The sequence below is a fragment of the Lathamus discolor genome, chromosome 12 (assembly GCF_037157495.1).
Source record: "Lathamus discolor isolate bLatDis1 chromosome 12, bLatDis1.hap1, whole genome shotgun sequence".
NCBI lineage: Eukaryota > Metazoa > Chordata > Aves > Psittaciformes > Psittacidae > Lathamus > Lathamus discolor.
This window is the reverse complement of record NC_088895.1, coordinates 6532163-6558398: the sequence shown is the minus strand read 5'-3', so window position 1 is coordinate 6558398 and position 26236 is coordinate 6532163. Positions and strand designations below refer to the sequence as shown.

General features: G+C 43.1%; 2 protein-coding genes across 4 annotated transcripts in view; both read right to left on the bottom strand.

Annotated features, from left to right (window-relative positions):
• Nucleotides 1-10705, bottom strand: part of SEPTIN5 (septin 5) — a 42277-nt gene extending 31572 nt beyond the window's left edge. Inside the window, exon 1 of the mRNA XM_065692750.1 lies at nucleotides 10629-10705. The gene's annotated coding sequence lies outside the window, so the exon portion shown is untranslated. The remainder of the gene's footprint in view (nucleotides 1-10628) is intronic.
• Nucleotides 10706-13668: 2963 nt separating this feature from the next.
• Nucleotides 13669-26236, bottom strand: part of LOC136021010 (septin-2) — a 36702-nt gene continuing 24134 nt past the window's right edge. For 2 of the 3 annotated variants that reach the window (XM_065692752.1, XM_065692751.1), the window contains exons 12-13: nucleotides 21471-21564; nucleotides 13669-14463 (exon numbers count right to left, since the gene is read on the bottom strand). In XM_065692752.1, coding sequence (XP_065548824.1) covers nucleotides 21496-21564 — 69 coding nt within the window. In that variant the 3' untranslated portion in view covers nucleotides 13669-14463; nucleotides 21471-21495. The remainder of the gene's footprint in view (nucleotides 14464-21470; nucleotides 21565-26236) is intronic. The other variant, XM_065692753.1, reaches the window with a different exon arrangement.

Below are 26236 nucleotides of genomic sequence, written 5' to 3'. Positions count from 1 at the left end.
CCCCTCACAAGGCCTGTCAGAAACATGGCACCATCTCACAGACACGTTAAATGTCACCCTGTACTGGCCAGACACGGCAGGCTCTGAGCCCCCAAGCCTGAATGAAGCAGCTTAACCCAGAGATGTGGTTCTGTCTCTGATGTGGCTGCTCCTGCAGCTCATCATAGCCCCATGTGCCCTCAGACCACATGAGGTCAAGTTCTTTTCCTTCTTATCTCCAGGCTCAAGAGGGTTGTAAGGATTTCTAACCCCCTGTGCCAGGATGGCAGAGGTCTGGTTTTATGTGCACAAAAGGAGCATGCTCCCTCAGCTGCACACCTCTGGAACACACTACTTCCACTGTACATGATCAAATCAATAGTGTCAGGCCAAATTCATGGCCCAGCCTTAAGAAATTTTGATGGGACTCTTTCCTGATGTAATGTTGCCATAAGTGGGCAAATCAGTTTTTCTTTTCAGGCTCATTTCTAAACCATTGCCTTACAAATATGAAGCAAAATCTGTTTTTTGCTGGAGAAAACACGTGCTGGCCTGTTACAGCAGGATGCCAGCCAAGAAGAGGTGGGTGGATGCCCAAATCATTTAATTTTTTGAAAAATAAGAAAGATAGTTATTTGTCATGAAGGAAAAGCCTTAAACCCCCAAGGGACAAGCTCTAGGTGCCTAGGAATACACATGGATTCATTGGAGCAACAAATTAGCTTATCCCTTGGGCAAACACAGGATGTCTGAGGAAGCAAAAGTAGTGGTTTCACCCCCCTGACATTTCTTGTTCACTGTCATTAATGCCATGATAGGTAGGATCAAAGTCCTCCAAAATGCCCACATCTGCACCTTGAGCTCTACCTCACACAGATACTCTTTAGTACCACATACGCCCAAGTGCAAGACACAGCATAGGAACAGAACATGTGAAGAAGCCTCCACACACTTTGCAAAGAAACAGAAGATGGTTCATTAAGCTTTCAGAGTCACAAGCCCCATTATACCCCTTGTTAGCAACCCCATGCACTCACTGCACTGCTGCTACTTGAAGAACAGCTCCAATAACACCATCACTTGTTTACCAGAAGAACAACAAATCTGCTATTGACCAACACCTGCCCATGACAGTGTGACCACAGGAGGCGCAGGGAGATGTTCAGATGACACTGGCCATTCAAACTAGGCAGCAAAGCTCCTGGCACTGGCCGGAACCTCTGAGCAGCTGCTGAGGACCAGCCCTACCACCTCAAACAGAAAGGCTTTCACTGACATTAATGAGAGCTGCTGGAAATAATGCCATCACACAGCTATGAGATGGCATGAAGCCTTTCTGTTTGAGGACCAGCAGGCTGAACAGAGCAGCCACTGAGGAAGAAGAACGCTGGGCTCCATCCAGTCACTTCTGGTTTATTTAAATTGCTGTGAAGTCAAATGCCGTGAACACAGTGTGAGCTGAGTGTGGCGGGGCAGGGCAGGAGAGGCTTATCCAAGTGACAAGAGGACACACTCCTACTGCAGGGTGATGGTTAGCAGGATCCCAAAACAGATCAATCTGACAGTACTGGGGTGTACACAGAAAACATGCCTCAAACTTTCTCACCTCTGTGCGCCTGGTCTGAGCTTCTGAAGTGTCAGCCCCAGGGCTGCCCGCAGACTAGAGTGGATCCAGAGCGTTCAGCCGCTCAGTGGACCTGGAGTCCTTCCCAAGCATGTGCCTGGATTAACTTCCCAGTAAGAGCCCCAGGTCCTGTTAAATAACTGTCCTCCCCGATATCCACTTCCTTCATAAATACACCCTCTGCCAAGGGCTCCTTTCAAGGGGAGGAAAGCTCTTGAAAGTAAGCAGACAAACAGCAAAGGCATTAATCTCAGGGGTGAGACACAACCGGCTTCCCTTCTGCGTGCTCCAGTGAAGGGCTTCGGGGCCCTGCTCCACAGAAACCACCTACACAGTCAGGACTGTGAGCACAACTACTGGGAGATGAGAGATCACCTCAGACAGCAGCTCCCCTGCTGTCCTCATGACACACTCTCGTTCATCTCAGCACAGCACAATCACAGCAGCAAGGCTTTGCTGCAAGCCAACTGCATCACTTGAAGTTTAACCCCTGCTGCCTTGATTCAGCCCACTGCAAATACCAGCTCCTGAAGGCTGTGATGCTTCTTCCATTACTGTCTGATCCCAGCTGGCACCAACTCCTCTGAGCAGCAGGAACCTCTGAGAATCTATAGGATCCTAAAAGCCATAAAGCTCCTTGACATTTTTTTACAGCTGGTCTTGGGCAGAGGGAAATTACTATTGGTCCAGATGGGCATTTCCAATACTGCCTCTACATTTCCAGGACTTCACATCACTTAATATCCAATGCTGAGACTCAGGGGAGCTTTAAACTATAAAGAAAGCACAGCCAAGGGGACCGTGTATGTAGGGCAGGCAGATAGCAGATGCCTTTGTGACTCATATTTCACCTGAATATATCATTAATGTAGTATGTAATTTATTAAAAAACAGAAGTGGATGTAAGACTGCAGGATCTAAAGAGGCTTCATGTGTGTACATATCACAGCAAGAATGAGCTCAGTGCGGCAGGCAGGATTAGGGTAGTTCCCATGCTGAGGAAACAGCCAGGAGAGATTACAAAGGCCGAAAGCAAAGTGACTTGCCTGGGAGGTGGTCTTAAAAGTAATTGCAATACAAACTAAAGCAGTAGAAGGCCTGGCCTGCACTCTCGTGTGTGTTCACACAGCTCCCAGCACCAGTGGTCTGCAAGGAAAAATGAAACAGAGTCACTGGAGCCCTGACCACATCTGTACCGCCATGGGCTTTGCCTCATAGACAGCAGAAGGAAGACGTTAAGCCATTGGAGCCTTTTTTCCCACAAGCTGAGTGGATCTTTCTTTCCCCCCCTCCCTTGCTTCTCCACTAAGAATGTCCAGAGGTCAGTGGGACAGGCTCGCTCCCCATGGCCAGCCTCCAGGAGCTAACGCTCATGATGCTGTGGTTTATTTGCTCAGCCCGTGCTCCAGCTCCCACTTCCCTGCCAGGAGTCATTCTGGGAGAACAGCACCGGCTGCCCCGGGTGGGGTCAGGCAGAGACCATCCCAGCTCCGTACACACACCCTGGACACACTTGATAACAAGCTTCAAAACAAACAGGGCACTCCCAAAGTTCCCAGGAAGAGCAAAGAGCTGAGCTGAACAAAGCTGGCAAATGCAGGACCTCAGCTCTCCTGCTCCTTGGCTCCGAGCAGTCGCGCCGTAGTCACCAGTGGCACACGGGGACAGATCTGCCACGGTGCTGCTCCTCTCCCTCCATCAGATAACTTCAGGGTGAACACTCGAGTCCTGGCAATGGCTGTTCCTTCTGACAGGTAGTGCCACTGTGCAGAAAATAGCCAAAATTTAAGAGGTGAGTGAAAAACTGGAGCTAATTCCATTAACTTAGAGGGCTTCCCACCTCTGACTGACTTTACAACTGCAGTGGCTCACCCCCTGCACCATCCTGAGCTTGCATGAACCACAAAGCCCAAGATCCTCCTGCACACTGCCCTTCTAAGCTTCCCTCAGGCCTCACTGCCATGGCATGGCATGAGGCTGGTGCAATCTGAAGGTTGCAATGCTGTATTTAAGAGAGGTTTCTGCCATCTTGAGCATCCCTGCACTGTACTGCCCTGCACAGCATAGCTACATCCCTCTTCTGGAGCTGAACTTCAGCCTCAACTTCTCTATGTTATTTCTTATTGACTTCAGGAGTGAACAGTTGCACCAAAGCCAGAAACTAAACAATTCTCCTCCCCCTCCTTGGCATTACATCCTCCCAGATGCTTGTGCAGGGTTTCACTTCCTCTTCAGCTCCTGGTCAACACTTAGCCAGGCTTTTCTCATTAGCAAGCCTGTCTCTGCAGCCCTCCAGTATGCTCTTCTCACAGCCACCTCCAGCACATGCAGGTGATGCCATGGGGCTGGGACTGACAGACCAAGGGAGGGCACCAGCAGTCTACAGTGGAATGTTAACAGGCTGTAATACATTAATTTCAATTAATGCACAGGAAGTACACTCACACAGGAGAGAAGGAATTAAGAGTATTAACCCATTCAGCCATAAAACACAAAGGACTCGTACATCAGTTGGGAGCAACTATCTCTCTCACTTTCTGCAGCCCAGGCCCTATGGGTAGCATTGCACATGCAAACCCTTCTTTTCAGCACACTCAGTGCCACTTTCCCCTATTCACTTTAAACAGTATTCCTGGGATTCCAAGTGGTGGATGAACAGCACATACTGGTGAGGAACATGCACTCTGGGACCTGATCCCAGCTTTTCTGATGCTTCACACACAAATCCAGCTCCTGGACACTCTTGTGGGAACAAGATGACTGCAAACCTCTTCACAGCTCCAGGGACAATTCTCTGGAAGAAAATGAATGTGTAACAGCAGACAAACATATTTCCCTGTGCTTCGTGGCTAACCACACTGTAGACATACACGCGCACACACACAGACCAAATCCAGCCCATATGGGAGCTACTCGAGAATGCTATGAGACAACTTGCAAATGCTTCACAAAAATCTGAAGTCACACAATGTATTGGAAATGCCACACGTTTCTTTCAGAGTATTAGAGGATTTTTTGTGTGGTTTCACTCTCCCAGGGAAATACCTGCCTTGAGGGGACAAAGTCTTAGTACTGGTGAGGCAGAAAGGTCTGCAGGTAAGCAAAGAAGGTGCCTTCCAGTTCATTGTCTGCTCTCCAGGAAAAAAGTAACGGAGAAGCCACTTGAAGAGAAACAACATGAGAGGAACCTTCTTGGCTTATCAAAGAGATATCTCAGCAAGAAGTGCCTGAAGTATTGAAGATGGAGAAGAGCTCTCCAGACTTAGACTGTGCACATACAAGCAGTAGCTGCAGCATCACTGCTGTGGGCAGTGGAGTGTCCCAAAACTGCTACAAAAACCCCTTGGACTGAACATTTAAAACTAACTTGGCAAAGCTCTAAAGATACACAGCAGAGACCCAACCTGGTCTGGCACAGGAAGCAACCAGTTGGCTGAAGGTGGACTGTCCCCCCCTGGATTTCCAGGATGTCCATTGAATGGGTATTTAGTGAACAGCAACTTAGACTGAAACTGAGGTTAGGCAATATGGGCTCTAGAAGGCACTGAACCCTAGCAGTTGTTTCTCTCTCTAGACTTGCCTTTCCTCAGCTTTTGCAGGGACCTGTCATAACCCCTTTGTTTATTGCTAAAACAGTCAACTGAAGAATAGCATCATTATGAAGTCAATCATTTTTGAGAGTGTTAAGCAGTTGTAAGAGACTTCTTGACTTTGGAGACTAAAAACATTCAGTAATTGAGTTTCTCCTTCATTCAGATGACAGCAACACTGTCACCTCTGCAACTGTGAGCTGCCTTTTGTAATGCCCCAGCTGCTGCAACCCAGCAGGTGAGCAAGTGTCACAAGCATCTCTCAGGGTTAAATAAAACTTGCTCTTACTTCATTAGCATTAGCAAGGATCAGGCCGCATGTCACACTCACGCACTTGGCCAATGTGCCTAAAACTGCCCTGTGCCATTCATGCAAGAGCAGTGGAATTTTGGACTCATGCACAAGTAGCCAAGCAGTTCATGGAAATTCAAGGGACAGAAATCCCTGTGCAGGAAACACTTACTTCCCCCTTTTCATAAACTGCAGATTTCTAGTTGCACTGAGCGGGCTGAACCCCTGCCCTGCGCTAATAACCATTTATCCATTTGGAGCATAAATAATTGAAGAGAGACAGCAGCAGCAGCAGGAGGCAGATTCTGCGCCCAGCTCTCCAGCAGTTCTGTTTCACCATGCAGTTCATGTGCTAACCTCTTTTTACAGTCCTTTTCCAAGAAGCCAAACAGACAAAGAAGGGGGGGGGGGGGGGGGGGGGGGAGAAGAAGTCAAAGTGCCCAGGATGGACTTCCCTCCCCAGCCCAGAGCAGCCCATTTGTGGGACACAGGGGCCTCCTGCAGCAGGACTGTTTAGACAGATGCATAGCAGGACAGACAGGACTGAACCTCCTGACCCGCTGCAGTTCCACCCAGCTCCTGACACACTGTTGTGAGCACTGAGCCTTTGCCCACTGTGGAGGGTGAAAGACCAACGTTTGTCTTTTGAAACAGGCCAAAAAAAATTAATGAACCACACAAGGCTTTTTACAGAGAAGTAAAAGCTTCCACTCCTGTGCTGCATCTGGCCAAGATACACTGGGACATCAGAAAGACAAACAGAGATGTGCTGCTGTAAGAGTATTTCCAGTATTTACCTCCAGAGTCTGTGACTAATTTGCTACTCCCTTTCTGGCAGGCGCATCTTGGTAGTCAGGATGTAAGACCAGGGTTGGAAAACAGAGGTTGGAAGAGACATTTACATGGGGAGTCAAAGAGAAACAGCCTCGCCAGGGCGATCTATGACACAGTGAGAGACTATCCAGCTGTGGTGAAATATCCCACTCGCCAGCTGCAAACATCATTTTGTTTTCTCTGAGCAAAAACCACCCTGTCTGCACTGATACAGAGCATGGCAGACAGCACAGGAAAACAGCTCCATATTGCCACTCCCAATGATTCAAAGAATCACAACTATAAGTGATTTAACTCTGAGAGAATTAAGAGTCAGTGGTACTCTGCTCACCTGCCAGGTTCCATGCTTTTCTTCTTCCTTGTGCAGAGCTTTCCTCCAATCACAAGATTACAAGAGTTGCTATTGTAAAGAACATACTTAGGTGAAAGATGGCAATGCCACAAACATGTAATGGAGGCATGGATTATCCAAGCTGCTCCAGCACAGACTGTGAAGGGATTCTGTAAGGCCAAGCTCTGCTTCAGGTCTTCGTTGTACAACTGCTGTACAAAGGAACCTCAATTCACATGATAATTCTCATCACGTTTCACAAAACTAAGCTAACCAATTTTCACCACATAGGTATCTACACGGAAATCAAAGGCAATGTTAAGGTCATCCTCAACCAGCTCAAGACACAGGAATCACCACTCCTCCTTCCTCTTAATCTGCTCATTGTCATCAGCAACTACCCGCACTGAAGCTGTCCTCAGTGTGTCAAGGGTGGTACCTCTGCACTATGCAAAGCATAGCTTTTTTAGGGGCCATACTTTCTCCCATCTGGGCTCATCTCTCCAGAAGCACAGTAGAGAAAAGGAGAAGGTGGTTCAGCACACACTGACAGGGAACTGGGGGATTTCCATCAGCCAATGTCCTCTGCAAGGCAAGGCTGTGGTTGAAGGTTGACCTTAAAATGATGCACTATGTTGGTATGGTTGCTGTTTTAGATGGAAGACATCTCTGCTGTTGTGATATCTACTGTTCCAGGACCAATGGAAATCTCTGCTTCTCTCTTTTTTCTCTAAGAAAAAAAGCAATGGAGTGTGAATATAATTTTTTAAGATATAAATCCCAGATTCTCAAAACCTGAAACACAAAAGCAGTGAATTCAGGAATTCTCAGTGCCTCCCAATGACTCACACTGAAACCATTCCTCCAGTCAAATTACCTTCTGCACAGCATCCTCTCTATACACACTACCCCCATATATACTTTTAATGGCAAGCAGACCACTTCAAAATACGCTTAAGTAGAAAAAAGGACCAAGCTAAATGCAAAAGGCACAGCCCTGTAATTTCAGACCCACTGAAAGAACTGGATTCACCAGATAGTCTCTGCTCCCACACCCAAACAACTTTGCAAGTTGATGGGGTGGGGAGAAGATCAACCTGGGAAGGAGAGGTTCCCATCCTCCTGATTTAAAAAGAAACAATGACTTCAAAGCACATTAGAGACGCAGGCCTGAATGAGCAGGAGCGAGCTTCTCAGAAGCAGCAAGGTAACACCCCAAAGAGCCTCAGAGAAGGAGCAAGGTAACACCCCAAACAAACACACGCCAACAACACGAGCTAGGAGGCATGTTCTGCAGGAGTGTGCCAGGAGACTCCAGTTTAACTGGGTATTTGGGAGGTTTCACCTGTACTCCTCCCACAGCAACCCCTCAGGCTTTGGCAGAGCATCCATCCACTGCACTTGTCCTGTTTGGTTCACAAGTCAATGCTCTTTTGACAAATTGCTAGGTTTCTCTTACACGGGGGCTGCTCTTCTGCACATGGAACATTAGTTGCTGTTTCATTTGCCTACCCAGTTTCACCACGAGAATCCCTCTCAGCGCTCCAGCGGTATATAAATTGCCAGGAGAGAAACCATCCCTCTGAGAGGTGCTGAACCATAGTATAATGAGATTGAGGAGCTTGGTCTTACCAGGCAACCTGCTGTAGAGCTACAGACCAAACTGTTTCTCCCAAGTCCAGGGTCTTAAACCACAGCCCTTCCTTTTGGAAAGCTAGATTCTGTGTGCCCAGAGACCAGCATCAAGCCTCCACTGACATCAACAGCACACGTTCAGTACTAAAATACACAAGTTAAGAGGCCATTCCTTGGAAACCAGAGAGAGGAAGAATCTACCATTATTTTTTCTTCAATAAATCATAGCAATTACAAGTCCGACCTGCAAAAGAGAGTCCTCTGGAACTAGACAAATGCATCAGCTCTGTGCTACAGGGGAAGTTAAAGACACATTGTTAGACACCACACTGTTCTATTTTTGGACTCAGTAAGTCCAAATTAAGATTTTACTGAAGGCTGCTCTACTCACATGCACTCTATTGTACTGCCCTCTCAGAAGCTCACTTCATTTCCCAACTGCTTATAAAAAACAGCTTTTATAATAAATTTTGAAAAAGCAGTTCAGGCAAGAAGCACAGCTTTAGCAAGCCCCTTGAACTGTTACCTGCTGCCAGATGTGAGGGGATTGGAACAAGGTAGCACAAGAAGAAAAGTCCTGCTCTCAAAGGATGCTAAAGAAAAATCATTTGTGGTTTTGTGTGTTCACTTTAACAGATTGCTTTGTATTCACAGCTTGGTTTCCCTCCACCATCCATGGCTGCCACAAATTCATAATGCACTGAGCTCTGCCACGCAAGACCCATTCTACGCTCTAGGTGTAAGGCACACATGCACACACCTGCATGTTTGAGGAGAGACCTCCTCTGCCCCAGGAGAACCCTCTCCTGCAGACACAAACTCTTTGGGGTACTGACTCCAGCCCACTCTTGCCTATGCAGTGTGACAAAGGCCCTCAGGAATTGTGATAATATCTACAACAGACTACTCTGATCTCTGCCTCGCTTCTTCCCCTGGGGAATGAGCAGAAAGGAGCCTTACACATAGCCTGCTCCCCTCTTTATTTAAAAACAAATTAACTAAAGAACAGCATGTGGTTTTGTTGGGCTTTTTTTGGGGGGTGAGAGGGTCACAAAGCTCCCCTCTAGTTCACAGCTTACACTGAATTTACTACAATTTCAGAAGTCATTCTGGATTGGTTTTGTCCAGAAATAACAAGAATTAACAGCAACACTTACAAATAACTTACCAAATACAAATAACAACAAAATGCTACCAAAACTTTAAGTAGCTTGGGAAAAATGCACCGAATGACCCAATTCTCCTATTACCCCTGGATTCACTTTGTTCAGCTCACCACTGCAATCAGCAGCTCACAAAATACCCCGATGTCTTTTCTCAGTGCCCAAGTCTGTATTATATAGGGAAACACCATCTCCTGCAGTAACCAGGTGAATGCCCAAGCTGCTACAACACTAGTTCGCCTTTCTATGGTCCAGAATGGCTATGCAGTACCACTGTTTCAGTAGGTGTCTGCTGCATATGGAATTAGAGCCTCAGAGAAAGACTAGACTCAAAGGTAAGTCCAAGCCAGGCTGGGAATGGATGGGTGGCCTTCTCCCTGCTGCAGGGACTTGATGCATTGCCCTGCTGTGTTAACCACCATCTCCATCTCCACCTTTGCGAGGCAGAGCCCTGCTGTGTTAACCACCATCTCCATCTCCACTTTTGTGAGGCAGAAAAGCTCTTCCACACACAGCAGACATCGTCTGCATCATGGTGATGGTGCTAAGGAACACATGGGACTCTGCTAGTAACCCCTTACCTAGACATTCAAGCTCAGGAAGAGAAGGACTCCTCTTCCTCTCAAACACCCTAAATCCCTCCAAATACCAAATAAAGGACAAAAACCTAAACCCTGTCGATGTCATCTGATTGCATCACTCCTCCTCTCTCTCCAGGACTCAAAGGCAAATAGCTATTTGCTTTGCAAAGCAAAACAGATGTGCCCTAACGCCCAAATCCCGGCTGCCTGCGAGGTGATGGTCTGCTACACCACCCAGGAGCGGCGAGCAGCAGGATCGGGTCTGTGTCTGCGCATCTGTGCTGCGGAGGGAAGAGGTTGTGATGGGGAGACGTGCTCCTAATGCTGAAATGCCTCTGCCAGCCCCTGCGCTGCCTTTCTCCATCCGAACCTACTCGACACACCCAAAGGCACCACACAAAAAGAAACCCGACCCAAAACGCAGGGAGATGGAGCAGGCAAAGCACCCATTTCCCGGATGAACCCAGCTAAAACAGGGCCACCGTGCCCAGCGCCAGGCGCGAACGCTGCCGTGCCCAGGTAGCAGGACACCACCCGCTGCTGCAGCAAGGCGGGCGAGCTCAGCCCCTGCTGCACCGCGCCGCGGACCCATCACCTACCTGCTTCTCCTCTGCGGGGCACAGCGAGGAGGGCGGGATGCCCGCGGCAGGAGCCGGCACCGGGGAAAGAAAAGAAGAAAGAGTGAGGCGTGAGGGATGCGACGGACCGCGGGGCGGAGCGGCCGCGCGTCCCCAGCGCCTCACCTGGGTTGACCAGCTTGCTCTTGTACCGCATGCCGGTGCTCATGGTGCCGCCGGCGGCCCTGCCTGCCCCAGCCCGCAGCAGCGCCCGGCTCGCCCGCGACTGTGTGCGCGGCCGGGGCCGCCCCAGCGCCGCCGCGGAGGGGCTGGGGCCGCGCCGGGGCTGCCAATCCCGGGAGCCCGCCCCACCCCGCGCCCGCCCCGGCCCCGCCTCCTCCGGGCCCGCTGCTGGGAGTGTGACCCCGGCCGGAGCATCACCGCTGACGGGCTCGCGGGCAGCGCCGCACGGCCCCCGACACGTCCAGGGCCGGCGGTACTAGCGGAGAAGCCCCCCGAGCGGCGCCAGCTACCACCGGTCTGAAGGCTGAAACGCGACAGAAGGAAGCACAGCCTACTCTCGAGCAGAAACACAGCATTCAGAAGGAATACACCCATTGAAAAACCCAAAACACAAGCCCCCAACACAAATAGAATAGGAAATGTGTTTCCAGATTTAGCATCTCGAAATACAGTGGGAAGTCCTGATTCATAGTGCAGCCGTACTGTGCGAAGTAGGAATGCGTGCTTTGTTTCCACTAAAACATTTTAAAGTGGTGATATGGAAAGTTATTTTAGGTAAAGGCTGTCAGCATAACTTTGTAAGAAAAGGCAGGAGAGAACTCAGATGAATTTTAAACACTCCAGAGGCAGTAGTGGCACATGATTAAGAACAGCTCATAGGAACCTCAACTCAACTCTAAAGGAGCAAGGAGAGCGGGATGTAAAGGCTGAGGACATGCAGATCCTTCCCTCAACTTCTACAGCCGAAGGGAAGGGTCACATCTTCCACATTGCAAGGACAAATAAATAGTCAGACTTGAAGCTCTTCTGAATACAGGACAGGATGTGCTTGGCATGGTGATGACTGCACAAGTGCATGGACCCTCTCCTGCCCTGTAACAAAGCTGACACCGATGCCACAGTACTAAGTTTTCAAATCCTTGTAGTCATCACAGCCTTTATCTTCCACCTTCTTGTTCAGAACATCCTTCATGCCAAAACAAAGGAGACACTTTTAAGACCAGAGATAGGCAATCCCAGGCACATACATTTTGAAACCACATTAGCTCATCCCGAGTTCACTGTCAGCCATTGATTCAAAGCATCAGAAAAAGTTAAAGCAGGTAATTGTCAGTGTATCTGCTTGTTTGTAAATGTCAGAGTGCCACAGACCATTAGAGACTCTACACCGCAATTAAAGAAACCAACAAGCCCATCAGCCTTTCAGGAGTTGTATCATGGTCTGCCACAGTGGTTTAAAGCTAATGAAGACTGAAAGGACTCCAGTCCTGTGCTCCTTGATCTTGCTGAGCCATCATTAAAGTAGTTATATGTGGGCACTTTGTCCCAGTGCTGGGAAGTGTCAGCCTGGAGAAGGACAGGCTGGAATTCAGGGAAAGGTTTCTGTGTCTTCCATGGCCCTGGCACTGCCCAGACCATTGGGAGTAGAAATGCAAGGTCAGAAATCAGGCTCTAGCCAGAGATCTTCATAGTAACAAAGACTTGGCTTAACAACTGTGTTATCCCATCATAGTGTGAAGTATTTAACAAAACCAAGTTCAAATGTAACTGAAGATTAACATCAGGCAACATCAAAAGGCACAAAAATAAAGCCTATGTTGAAAGGAAACTACTTGCGTATGGTACCAGCAATACTGCAAGCTCTTTTTGGACAATTCTTAAAATAAATTTCAGGTTTTGAGCCAAAATGCTCCAGCTGGAATCCAGAAGCCTGAAGAAGGCAGAGGCTATCAAGTGATAATCAGTATCCACTAGTAAAAATCTGCTCACTGAAGCTTCCCACACAAGAATTATGACAGTGACTTTAGATGCCTTGCTTTCAAAAGAGGGAGGAAAAAGCTCTGGTTTTAATAAAAGTCTAGATGCTTTTTAAAGTCTGCTTCCCTATTGTCCTGGTTTGCTTTGAAAGAGCAACCTTTCATGTTACCTTTGTTCAGAGAGCTAATCCAGTGTGCAACTAATGTATGTAACTAAAGTCTTGGCTTCTCAGCAGGGGTGTGGCTGTCCTGACTTTCACAAGCACAAATGGACAGCACATCATCTTAAGAGGGTTGCAAAATATGATGCAAAATTCTGCAAGAAAAACAAGAACAGCGCATATAATGGCACACAACTCATAAGAAAATGCTTGTGTTAAATCTCTCACCTTGGCCCTCTCAACAGACACACAGTTCAAATCTTCATAAAACCTGAAGACACTTTGTATGAACACAAATCCATCACTCCATTTCTTCTTTCAACTTCATCATAGCAGCCACCGAGATAACAATGTAGCATCCATTTTATACAGTTCAACTCCAAGCACAAGCCAAATATGCATCCCTGTGATACAAATCGTTCGTTAATCCTATCCTGAGTAAACACTCATTGCTAGACAGTAAAATTAGGGCTAATTACATGAAAGACACCTCAATTTAGTACTAAAGACAAAGTGTCTCAATCCCATACTTGCAAAATAATTTATGCTTATGCATATGTACTACACACAAGACTACAAAGCATACAGAAGAGAGCAGCAACAAAGAAACCAGAAACATTCTTATGAAGTAAGGTGTGCAATTGGATTTTCTAAGGTATTTACCCACCTTAAAGGTGTTAGCAGGTGCCTACTGAACTATGGGGAAAACCTAACTTCCAGTTAAACACTTTTAAAGTTGTTCTGAAATGAAATCAAAGCAGTTTTTATGCAAACTCTAGAAAATGCCTTCATTCCCCAGGGGAAATACCACAATCCCTTTGAATACGCACTGTGCACAACACCACTACAGCATTTCATAATTCACTTGAAAAAGCCAAAATAATAATGATAATAAAACCAACAACAAAAACCACCCCAAAATTCAACATTTTCCACATTCATACAATTTATTACAAAACTTCAATGAAAATTAGTGTTATGGTATATAAAAAAAATGCAGAACATGCCCTCACTCAGCTGACAGATAAGAATGCCTGTGACAGAAATTCTTGTAACCAAGACTTGAGACCTGAAGGCCGATCTTCAGAGGCATCCCCAGAAGTTATTGGCATGTGTAGTGTTTACGGTACGTTAAGGCACGATGATTTAGAAAAGTCAGCTTCTTTGCATCACTGGCGAATCATCAGTGGTTTGTACATTTTCTCATACATCACACAAATATAAATCACCAGAGATGAAGCTTCAAAAGTAACCAAAGCACAGAGAAAGTTATGAAAAACTGATAGGATACACAGTGATTTAAAATGGCAAGTGAGTTATGATACTGTGCAAGCACACATGCATTTACTGTAAACAGGCCACAGTCTTTCAGTATTAACCACAAAACTGTTCAGAATAACCTAGCAGATACACAACTAACTCCTTAAAGCCACCATAACGACTAGTCCAAACACCATAGTCTGTTTCTGTATAAAAAGGTATAGGAAGGATAATCAAACCACATAATAAGTATGAAGACAGTGTTACCAAAAGAATAAAAAAAGATACACTATAACTTGATTAACATTGAATATATAAAAGAAGCCGTTTTACAACATGATCTTCAGACTTTGTTTTAACGCAGGTCTTGATCTGCGGCATCCAGCTTTTGCATTTGAACGTTACCATTAGGGCAAAGAAAACAGAGCACCCATCCACTTAGAGAACTGAATACTGCTGCAAAAAGAAGTGGAAAACAAAGAGCATTAGAAAGGACAAACTCTCAGCACCGTCAAGAGCGTTTGGGGCAGCCTGAGCGACTCTGAGCAAAGCATCATATACCAAGACCAGGACATTCCAGTTACAGCATCACAGGGACCTGCATTAGAACTACACTAGCTGAGGCAGATGCAGTTTGGCCCCAAATATTTACCACAAATGTCTAATAAGAGCATATAAATGAGAATTTATTTTTAGTTACATACCTTCTTAAGCACCCACACCCCCTCCATCTGCAAGAACTGCATAACAGCTCATCACACACGCAAGACACCAACCTCAGCCTGCTATGTCAAGTATTACTTCTGCTGGGGAAAACAAAACCTACTTATCTGAACAGGGCTAAAAGTAAGCAGTAAACTGCTTACTTTTACTTGATGTCGTGCACAAACACTCTTATGACACTGCTTAAGTGAAACAGCAAAGTAAATAGATTTTTCCAAGCATTCATAGAGCACTATTCATACAGCTGAAAGAAGGCTGCTACAAAGAAAGCACAATTCCAGCTTTCCCTGCTTAAGAAGCTGTGTCAGATTTGGGATTCAGGTGACACCTCAGATTCTCCAGCCACGAAAATACTCATTTCAAACAGGAAAAGATATCCTTAAATATTCATCTGAATGGAAGAAAGAAATATCCTAGAAAACACTGTTCTGTCAACTCACTTGTAAAGTACAGCGCAACACTCATTGAGACTACAGGTGGAATATGGAGCAAGAAAAGCTGGTATCAGGGTCTTTTAATCTTTGCCATTCTCTAAGTGGGAATTCTGGTCAATACACAGTTACTTAATACTTTAAAGAGGCCATCACTTCCCATACAAACCAGTACAAGCAAGCCAGCACTAAGGCTTTAAAGCCAGAGTCCATACATTGCTAACTAAATTCAATGCTCAAATTCAAAATTTATCTGTTGTGCTACACTGTATGAAAAAGAAACTACATTTCTGTCACTGCCTGCCTAACTCTAATCTGTTACAGAAAACACCTCAAGAGGAAACCATAACTGATGTTTCAGACTCACAAAAAGACTGGAATTTCCAATAAACATAAAGGTTCAGTTTATAAGCACAGCTGTGCACTGATGTTACCACCATTAGCAACATGATATTCACATTTTACATGCCTGTAGAACATACTTGGGCAAAGTCATGTTTGTGGATTTTCACTGTGGATTCATTTCACTGCTGTTTCTTCCTAATCTTCTTACGAGACAGTATTTTATGATACATTAGCTTGACACTGTTCTTCACAAATTTGATTTCCAGTTTTATTACACTAACCGTACAGGCCCCCATACTCCTTTCACCAATACATAGCTTTACTAAATGCCTGCAACATGAATTCATACCATTATTTAAGAAGGATGATATGTTTCTCTAATATACCATTAAAGCAAAACTTTTGGGTAGCATTAACTAGCACTACGTGCACCTGCAGCCTGATGCACATGGTCAGACAGCTCGGAATCCTACATCTGTAAAGGTTTTGAACGCCTTGGGAAGGAATGGGTTTGCCTCTCAGCTGCTTCCAGGGCAACTTGACATCTCTCCATGTACACTTCTGAATTCTCAATGAGAGAAATTCGCTTTATAAGCAGTTACATTTTCTCTCTGACCTGATTTTTTCTTCAAATAGCACCCATTTTATGTTGTAGCTTTGAGTGGCCAATCACTAGCAACAATTTTGAGAAATGGCATCTTTCCAAAAGGAAGAAGGGTATTGGATGACACCAATGTCCTGTTGTTAGTTTTGACTCATTCTGTCACTCACACCCATAATATTTTGGGTTCCTGATTATTTCAGTCATCCTTTGATGACTTTGGTACTTCAAGGTTGCTCCTTTTCCTTTTGCTAGTCTGTAGCAACACCTTATACTTCTCTATAGCAAAAGTCATCAGCCAAGACAGATAAATATTCAAGCAAGATTCTTTAAGAGATAGGAGACAGAGAATATTTAAGTACAGGAGGTTTACAAACCTGACTAATACTTCAGATTTATGTCTCATATTAATGCTACGTATTTTTCTTCTGTACAACACTTTGAAGATCACAATTTTAATAAAGTGCTATTTTTTTTCCTATTGGGAAGAGTCGCACAACTCATTTTCTGTCAAAGGCCAGAGAGAGATGCTGTGGAACTGCCAGGGTCACAATCCAAGTACAACATAATCTTTTATTATGTTTTAGTTACAGTCCAGAAACGTGACTGCTTCACCAACTGAGAGTAGTATGGACTAACAGAGAGATGCAAGGTATTATTTTTACATGAACAAACTCAAACGGAAGCATTACTGGTCTCTACATCAAGGATTAAAAGCCATAACAACTGTCATCTGAAGCCTGCCTAGCTCTCTGCACACTATACACAAGGGCAGGTGGGTACCAGAGACAAGGTAGCTGGCTCTTGAAGGACCCTGCTAAGATCTTTCTATACAGGTTAACTTCAAGGACCTATGGAGCCACACAGGTTCAGTAGTTCAGTTGTACAGTAGCAGAGGAAAATGACAATTTCTATCAGAAATCTACTCTAAAAAGGGAACAAAAACTTGTGCCGCACCATCAGTGAAGGGTTTGCTGAACAGCTCCACAGTTAGAAGAGCTGAAAAGAGCTGGAGAGCAATGGCACTCTTCTAATCTAGTTTCTAGCCAGAGAAACATCCACTGGCAGTGCCAGGCAGTTGTTCCAAATACTACAAATTTGCCCAAGCTTCCCATTCTCCAGGCTCTCAATTTCAGCTGCCAAAAGCTACAACACAATCTTTGCTTCCTCAAATGACATTTTTCATCAGATCAATTCAGCATTCAGCAGCATCATTTTAGAAGGCTGGTTGCTATGACAATGCTTTGTGTTCTTCTGTTAAATGATGTCAATTCATTGGCAGAAAGAACTAGCTGTTTGATGCCTTTAGCACTGCTCTTATCAAGAATCAGAACAGTGTTGGTGAGCTCAGGAGGCTTTAATGTATTTGTGGAAATCATGAGCTATACTAAAGGAATTTTCAACATCCTACAGATATTTTAAGTGCGAGATGCTTGGTTTGGTTTGTTTTTTTTTCTGAACACATTTCCCTAACCATAAATACATTTCCAGCTGGCTATATTTGTCTTTCATAGCCTGGCTTCTGTTACTGATTTGTCCCAGTATGATCTTGAAGCTGAGTAGAAGACAGACAATTTAGACTTGTAAAAATAACAAGACAAAAACAGACTGCAAAGAGATAGGTTTTCAGAAACAGAGAAGGAAAGGGAAGAAACACCCATCAATAACCATTTCATTTGAAAAAATAATTCCAGCTTTTCATAATAATGGCTCATTTAAGATGGACGAGTCCAGAAACTAGTAAATATGCTGCTGGAATTACTGCAGACTAATGTCAAAAGCATTTCAAATAAAACTAAATCTGTTTTAGTTTTTGGTAACTCACTCCATCCCTCCATCTCCTTCCTCTCCAATCCTTCATTTGAACTGTCAAATGTAAGAAGCCATAAGCTCCTACACTCTTGCAGCAGTGTCTTGCATTTTAAAGGCAAAAAGTCTGAAAAATCAAGCTTGCCTTGAAGTCTTTACCATGCCTCACATGGACTTGTAAGATTAGTACATCAAAAGGTAGGGTAAAGAATTGTTCCTGTTTATTCCAAGAGTATTCTGGTATCTATCTGTGCTCTCACCGCCTGCTACAAACACCCCCACATGCCCTGTTTGTACACAGAAACTATGAAATGTAGAGAGGAAATAGACAAAAATGTAGATGAACACACCTTGGTTAGGGCTGCTCTCAATCACCACCATCTTGGAGAGTAAGTCTGTACTTACAGGCTTTTGTCAAAACCCGCAGTTGGCACACTGGCCACTGCTGTTTCCAAAATCATCTTCCTTTTCTACCCCTGTCCCAGTTTCCACCACTGCTGCCTTTCATTCCCTTTCAGATTTCTACTTGTCTGCAGCAATAAGTCTGTCCATTCTTTTTGGAAGCTTTGAACATATTCCCTACATAGACTCTTTGCCTTTGTCACTCGCCTTATGCTTCTTTTACTCTAGTCTTGAAAGTAAAGGAAACTGCTTGAAGTAAATTCTCCCTTTGCTCTTTCCATAACACCTTTAAAGATGCCCCTATTCAAAAGGGATCAGGCAAACCAGACCTTCCAGTCATCCCATCTGTGTAGCACCTTATGCTAATACTGACTCCTCAGTCTTTTTGGCAAGGATTTGAGTTTAGCACTTCTTAATCATTATGCAATGCCAGACTCCTTCCAGAAAACCCCAAAGCATTCAGCAATCTTCTCCCCGCCCCGAAATATATCTGAAACCAGAAGTGGGTATTTCACATATCTGGATATTACCACATTTCATTATCTTACTGTTTACTCTCCAGCTCTTATCTATGGGGGTATTTACACCATACTTCTCTTTTCACAAAATATCTTTGCTTTAAGAAGGTACTTTTGAATATTTAGCTAAATTAAGAGAAGTGAACATGTTAATTTTTACATGAATTATCTATAAAGTTACATGGTTTTCTCAGCACAAAGATAAGGAAGTGCAAAAGAGCAGTTGGAGGAGAGAATGATGTCAGTAGCAGAGCTGATTCTTTAAAGTTCTTGTAAAACTAGAACCTGAGAGATGCTGAAGGATAAACTGCGATAGAACAAAAAGATTTGATATCAAGTATATTTAAGTTTGCTGGTAGTTTACTTCTGGTAACTACTGTTTTAAATTACAAGTTTCCTGGTTTCTCTGGACATAACAAGTTCAATAAAACAGAGCAAATAAATTTGATGGGAATGCTGGAGGCTGAAATCATCCTTCCTTCTGAACTGCAAAGCTATTTAACATGCATGAGAGAAACTTCCTTAAGGCTAAGTTCTAGGTGAGCACTTCAGCATGCTAACAGGATCATACAGCAACACTCTGGTTTAGCAGGACTGTGATTGCAGTTCTGACTGTACATATTAGCCAACAAATTATGCTAGAAGTCTATCTATCTATCTATCTATCTATCTATCTATCTATCTATCTATCTATCTGTAACTGAAGGGTAACAAGAAAAGTTCAAAAGTCTTTCCTACAGGTAATCTGTCAAATAAAATTATTTCCATAGCAGCTGTGGAAATGCAGTTTAACAGATTGAAAATAAAGAGCAGGACCTCTGCATAGGAAGGCCTCATTCAGATCCTTCTCAAATTTGTTCACATTCAGTGTTTCAGACCAACTAATTTTCTGAAGATTTAGCTCAGACTAAAGCACAACAGGATCATGAAGACACTCGGTTAAATCTGCAAAGCTCTCCTGCTTACCACATGTAGTGTTCCAAGACGTGTTCCAGATTAGCAATGTAAAGTATCCACAAAATAACATTTCACATGGACGTGGATGACACGCTCAGAGCTCTGTTTACTTTTGTCACCGTGGCTGCAAATTCAGCCTGGGACAAACCATGCTCCAATTCATTTTTATAAACATCATATCCAGTATTGCCAGAAGCTGTGAAATGAAGGGAATCTGGTGCCATTTCTGGCTAACTAATAGTGGGAAATACTGCATCCTATTAGCCCTCAGATGGCGATTTCACAGCAAATCCAGTATCTAGGAACGTAAGAAAGAGCTCCAAGTACATCTGCACCATTTTCCACCCTGTACTCTGCAAACGACACCCATGGACAAGCCTCTTACATTTAGAGCACAGTTTTTTCTCAGCAAGTAGCAGTTTAAAGAATGCCATGCGATTAGGATTTGTAAGTTGCACAAAGAACTGAGCTCCTTTGCAAGAAACAGTAATAATCGTTCACACTACATAAGGTTTCCTGCATCAAGCAGCCATTTTCACAATGGTCAGAGTTTGGCCATATGATAACAAACTCACCATGAGAACTTGGGACCTCCAGTTCAGACTAAAATATTTAACAGGCTGCTTAATTACCAGCTCCTGTCTGAGGAGGCGAGAGCTTTTATGTCAGACACTGCTATCGCATACACTGCATGGTCAGCCACAAAGTTATCCTCAGTATTTAGATTTCCAACTCTGGGAAAATATATCTTAGTATGGAAGTTAGAAACCATGATGTGAAAACTCCTCTATCTGCAAGATTTGGAATTGTGACAGTAAGAAACCTGAGTCTGAATTTACTTTTTTACCCACAACTACTTCACTCAAAGATAACAGTGCACATACCAGTAAAACCATCTACTTCTGCTTAAATAAGAATCCAGTGAATAAGTTTATTTCTTAGGAGGCTTTTTTCTTTTTTTTTTTTTAATATAAACAGGAAGACCAAAGGTTCAAATAAAGGCAACAAAAAATCTCCTTATTTTAGGCTTGGAATGTTGGCAGCTGCCACAGGGTCATAAGGGATAATATAATCCATTTTATTCAAGCTTTACATTCCAGAAGACCAGCAATCACAACTGGAGTATTAAACTGAAGTATTAAGCAACAGGACTCCTCATAAGCTTCTATTTTGTTTTTCTTCTTACGTTTAAAAGAAGAATTATACCAGAAGAGCTGCATTCTGAAGAAAGCATGAATATTTGCTACAAGGATTTTTTTTCCTTACTCACTCTGATCCCACTAATAGATATAACATGAAGGGAGTCTGTATTCAGTACAGGTAACCAGTCTGTCTAAAATTCTGTTTGGTTCTTTGGAAAAAATGATATCAATTCAGAGCTTACCTACCCCAACACACCCTCACTTTTGTTTGGATATACTCAAATTAATTTTCTGAACAGATTGTGCTAACAAACAAAACCAGATGATCCAAAAATAAGGCACTGAAGATAAGCATTCACAGATCTTAAAAACAGCTGGAAGGGTAACACTTGCATGGATATTTTTTTCTAGTCTATCCAGGACATCACTCATTTTTTTCCTCAGTAGTGTAGAACCAAGTCCAAAGTGCCAAAATTAACAGTAATCATTGGGAAAATCTTCCAAAAGAGGAGTAAAAAAGTCAGAAATGTAATACCTGATGCATCCAGATGTCAAGCATCTTAATCATCACCGGGCTTCATCCTCATTTGGGCTTGCATCTGTGCAATCATCTCCTGCATGCGGCGCAGCTGTAAGAGAAAAACACCCACGTGTTTCAAACAATTTCATGAGGAGGCCAAAATCCAGGAAATTTCTCTTTTTCTTCCATGGTAGAACACAGATCGCATTGGAAATGTTCAATTAATTTACATAATAGAATACTTTGATTCTCCCATCCCTAATTCCTTAGTGCATTACATCTAACATTCACAAAAGATTTACAGATTTGTAAGGATACTTAAAATGAAAATTGAGCAATAAAATCCAAATCTTTTGAAGCCAGCTATGCTTGCAGACCTGGGAATCAACATTTAATCTACAATGAAGAAAACATGCCCTTTAGGTGTGTACAGAGTTACACTGTTGGAGTGAGCTTGATACAAGTGCTCTTTTGTTCCAATACAAGTGCTCAAAGCATGTCATATATGAATACTCGTCTTGCGGCTAATCAGAGAGCTCTGCAAATTTGTAACAACAGTAACAGCCAAACATGTAGGCAGAATTTAAAAACTACTTCCAAAAAGAAACAGAAAGATGTTTACGAAATTTGGAAAGACAGACTAAACACACTAAGCACCAATATTTCTACATCTAAACAATGACTTTTCCTGGAAACAACTGTTTTCTTAAGGCATTTTCTTATGATGCTTGTTAATTTCCATCTCATAAAAGGCCAGTTATTATATAATGCTTTTTTCCCCAAAAACATCCCCCCTTAATTTAAATAAATGTTTGTAAGTATAAGAAACACTAATACAGATATTCAAAATGCATATGCAAATACATCTAATTTGATTTACAAATGAGTATTTCCTTCCAGATGCAGGTGGGGAAGCTCCACAGACACAATTGCAAGTGTGCAATTAATAAAAATCTTACAGGCTGGAAAAGAAACAGGCTGTGATTTCCATGCCCACTGTATAAAACATGAGTCCGTCTCAAACTGGAGATCATGCAATGATGTGAGCCTTGTGTGGCAAATTTTCATTATTCTAAGCATGACTGGGTAGATTTCAATATATCCAGCTTTTTTTTCATTTATTTTTGGATGGTAGAGGGAAACTCTTCAACTCTAAAGGCACTATGCTAAGCAATTCTATTGTATTTTCATCCAGTCAATGACATTAACTATTGCAATACTAGTTACTCCATCAAATTCAATACAAACATAACTACAATAAATGCTTGGCTACGTGTATGTGGTGCCGAGCTGTTTTTTATTTAACAGAAATAAACATCACAGGACAGGGAAGAAATAATTGCAAATGCCAATATCACTTTTTCTTGCCTGGTCTCAGATACGGATTTGTGAAAGAGTAAGAAACTAAAGAGTAACTAAGCAGTTAAAAACTGCAGCGTAGCCAGATATAATAGAGCTTGTCTAAAACTAGCTGGCTTATGTACTGGTACTCATCCTCTTGCTGCAGTAGCACAGGGTTCAGTAGAGGCTAATTGAGGTTCCTGTGACTGCAGCATGGATGCACTCTGACAAAAGGAGGTTAACATAGGGAAAGCATGAGATACAGCTAAGTCTGTAATGATTATTATAGACCCATCTACATCTTTCTGCTAACCACTTAAAACAAAAGGCTTCTGATCAAAAAGATGGCATAATGCTGCAGGAAGGAGGAGGAATAAAAAAAAAATAAAGTGGCAGAAATTCTCAGAAATGAGAGTTGCTTTGATTCCGCAGTCCAAAAAAGGAGAAAAGTTTCAAGGATCAGCTTGTAAAAATGCAAGACACCTGGTCTTTTGAACTGCCTCTCTGCAGATTTACCATCAGAATAAAACTAGCTTTTTGGAAGCTCGCCTACTTGAGCTTTCTCAAGAGCACTCCAAGCTGAGCCATGAAACATTCCCAAAATAGAAACCATTCAGCAATCACAGGGGAAGATGCTGCTGCACATGTATTATGGTGATTGCTCAAATGCAGAATTCTGCTAATAGCCAGCATCATATTTTAAGACTTAAATACAGCACTGAGTATTGCATTTTCTTAACATTAATTGATAAAAATATGCCCATACCATGAAAGAAATCAGATGGTGCATATGACTGAAACGTAAGGCAGGACAAAAGCACTAGGAGACCTCGTCCACTCTTAACATTGAGATTGTAGGAAGATTTTCCATTTTCACATGATGTTTTTGAGAGCTACTGATGAAGTGTTAGTCTTATCCATTAGTGAAATAATGGCAAGTTTCTGAAGCTATTTTAGCTAATTCGGTAGAAAAATCTTACAAGTAAAAAGCCTGCTAAAGAACCTAAGCACACTGATGTCTCCTATGGCCACTAGTAAGCAATAAGTTACTGAAGTTTCCTTTCCATAAGGAAAGTTGGCAAAAAAAATAAAATGAGGTTCTCAAGCACACTTATCTTTCACTGCATCCTGGGCTGCATCAGCATTTTGTTGTAGTTTTTGTTGAACATTTGATATGTTCAGACAAACAATACAGAATGGTTATTTTCTGCTGTAACACTGGCTTCTCAAGAGTTCTTATCAAACTCACAACTATCAGTTTCATAACAGTGTTCTTAGCAGATAACCTATAAGTAATGATAAGATGCCACACACTAAAACCTGGCCACATAACAGCAGGGCTAAAGTCAGAGGTAATAACTTAGAGAGAAGGCACACAAATATCCTGGAGAGGAAATGGTTTGCACAGCAGGAATCCTGACAGCTCCAGTGTTAAATTAAAATAAAAAAAACCCAAGACTTATGCTGTATTGTCCTCAAAGTGGTCACCACATCAGTCTCTTCCGTAATTCCTCTTCAAGTGGAGGACTAGACAGAAGAACCATTCTGACATGTTACAATACAGGCTAAAACCAACACATCCTCACCTTACTAGACCTAGACAGACCTTTACTCTTAATAAAGGTGAATGTAAAAGATCACACAGAAGACCAAAATTGATGTCATATCAACATCTGTGTTGCCTCCACTGTTGGTGACTGCAAGCATCAAAGGCATAAAATGACTTTGATCTTGCTCAGCAGCAAACCCTGTCCCTTGTAAGAGCAGCATTAGTATATTCTGCAGGAACTTGCATTCATCCCCTAAAGAATGGATATCATAACATGACAGCATACGGTTGATGCGCATGATGAGAGGAAGTTAGGAAACAATGTTTGGAAATCTGTTAAAATAAGTAATTCCTGTGACTTCCCAGATAACAAAAGTCAGAGGGTAAATTTAACCTTGGTATAAAACTCCACTTCGTTTACTTATGTCAGGACCAAAATGTAGTTCATGTAACTACTGGCTAGTGACAACACGTAAATACTGTAGTGACACAGAAAGGAAACACTTAAAATGAGATTTAAGGTTATAGTGTTAAAAGTGAACCACACAGCTTCTTAATAGCTTTTGGACACAGCTCTGCTTTTCACCTGTAGTAGATTTTGTCCAAAATATCAACAAGTACTACTCCTGTCTGAACAAGGTGAGTGGCTTTTCCATGGCAACTCAACAGATTCCACAGGAAAATAAATGTTAAAAACCAAACAATATCTACTTCCCACTGAGATGCTTCCCCTCCCCATACCAAGTATGATTATCCCTTCCCATGCCTTTATATAAGAAAGTTCATAACGGAAGAAGCTGCAAGAACAGTGCAAGATGGAAAACTGCAGTTGATTTTCTAGTAAATTAGGAAGTTCCCATCATAGCTGCTGTTGGTTAAAAATACTTCCAATACCAAAGAGTACAACTAATCTTGTTAACTTCAGACAGGAGCAATACCCCTAACAAATTTACTGTATGGGAAAAGGGGCTACCATTGAGACAAATGTTTTTCATAGGACATACTGACATTGTAAATAGCACAAGTCACTATGGCCACAGCCATCACACTGCATGGGCAGCAAGCATTACTCCTTCCAAGGACAACTCAAAAGGACAAAATAAAAGCCATTATCCCCCTAGAAAAAACAACCAAAGAAAACCCCACCAAATAAAGGAACATTGTTCTTCATTGCAGCCCCTCTAAGGGATTCCCATTCACAGTCAATTACTAATTTCTTCTTGTTATGTTCTCCCAGGACTAACACTAGATCACTTTATGGAGGAAGGCTGAAGCACTCTGCCTCTCTACATTGGGCAGTAACAGCCCACAAACATATTTTCAGAATAGGAATAGGCCCAACACTATGAACTTTAAGGTTGTGCCCATTTATGCTACAACATCAAAATAATCTGACCTACAGCATATATACAGCCAGGAACATGGATACCTTTATTCTTATTTTCACTTCCCAGCTCAGGAAAACCGGTTATCACTTGCAAATGAGCAAGAAGCACAACCAGACTGAGCAGTAAATCCAAAATGACAGATTAGCAATTCCAAATTGCTGAACTGGGGACCACATCCTTTGGCATAATAAAAGACCATTTAGCAAAAGTGATGTCTTGATAAAGATGATCCTGGCACTAGCCCAAGCATTCATTCCTTCCAAGGTTATATAAACCTCACAAAACTGTAAATAGAACTTCAAGCACCGTTGCTGATGGGAATGCAAAACAGGAGGGGAAATGGATATTTGTTTTCTCTGAAAAGGCCATGGAATGCAAGCCCATTTCCTCTGTGCCTCTTTCCTCCCCAGATCTTTCCCAGTCTGAACCTTAGGGATGATACGGAGATGAAGGGACTTCATACTAGCTTATCTACAGAAGATTCAGCAAAGCCTCTTGATCTC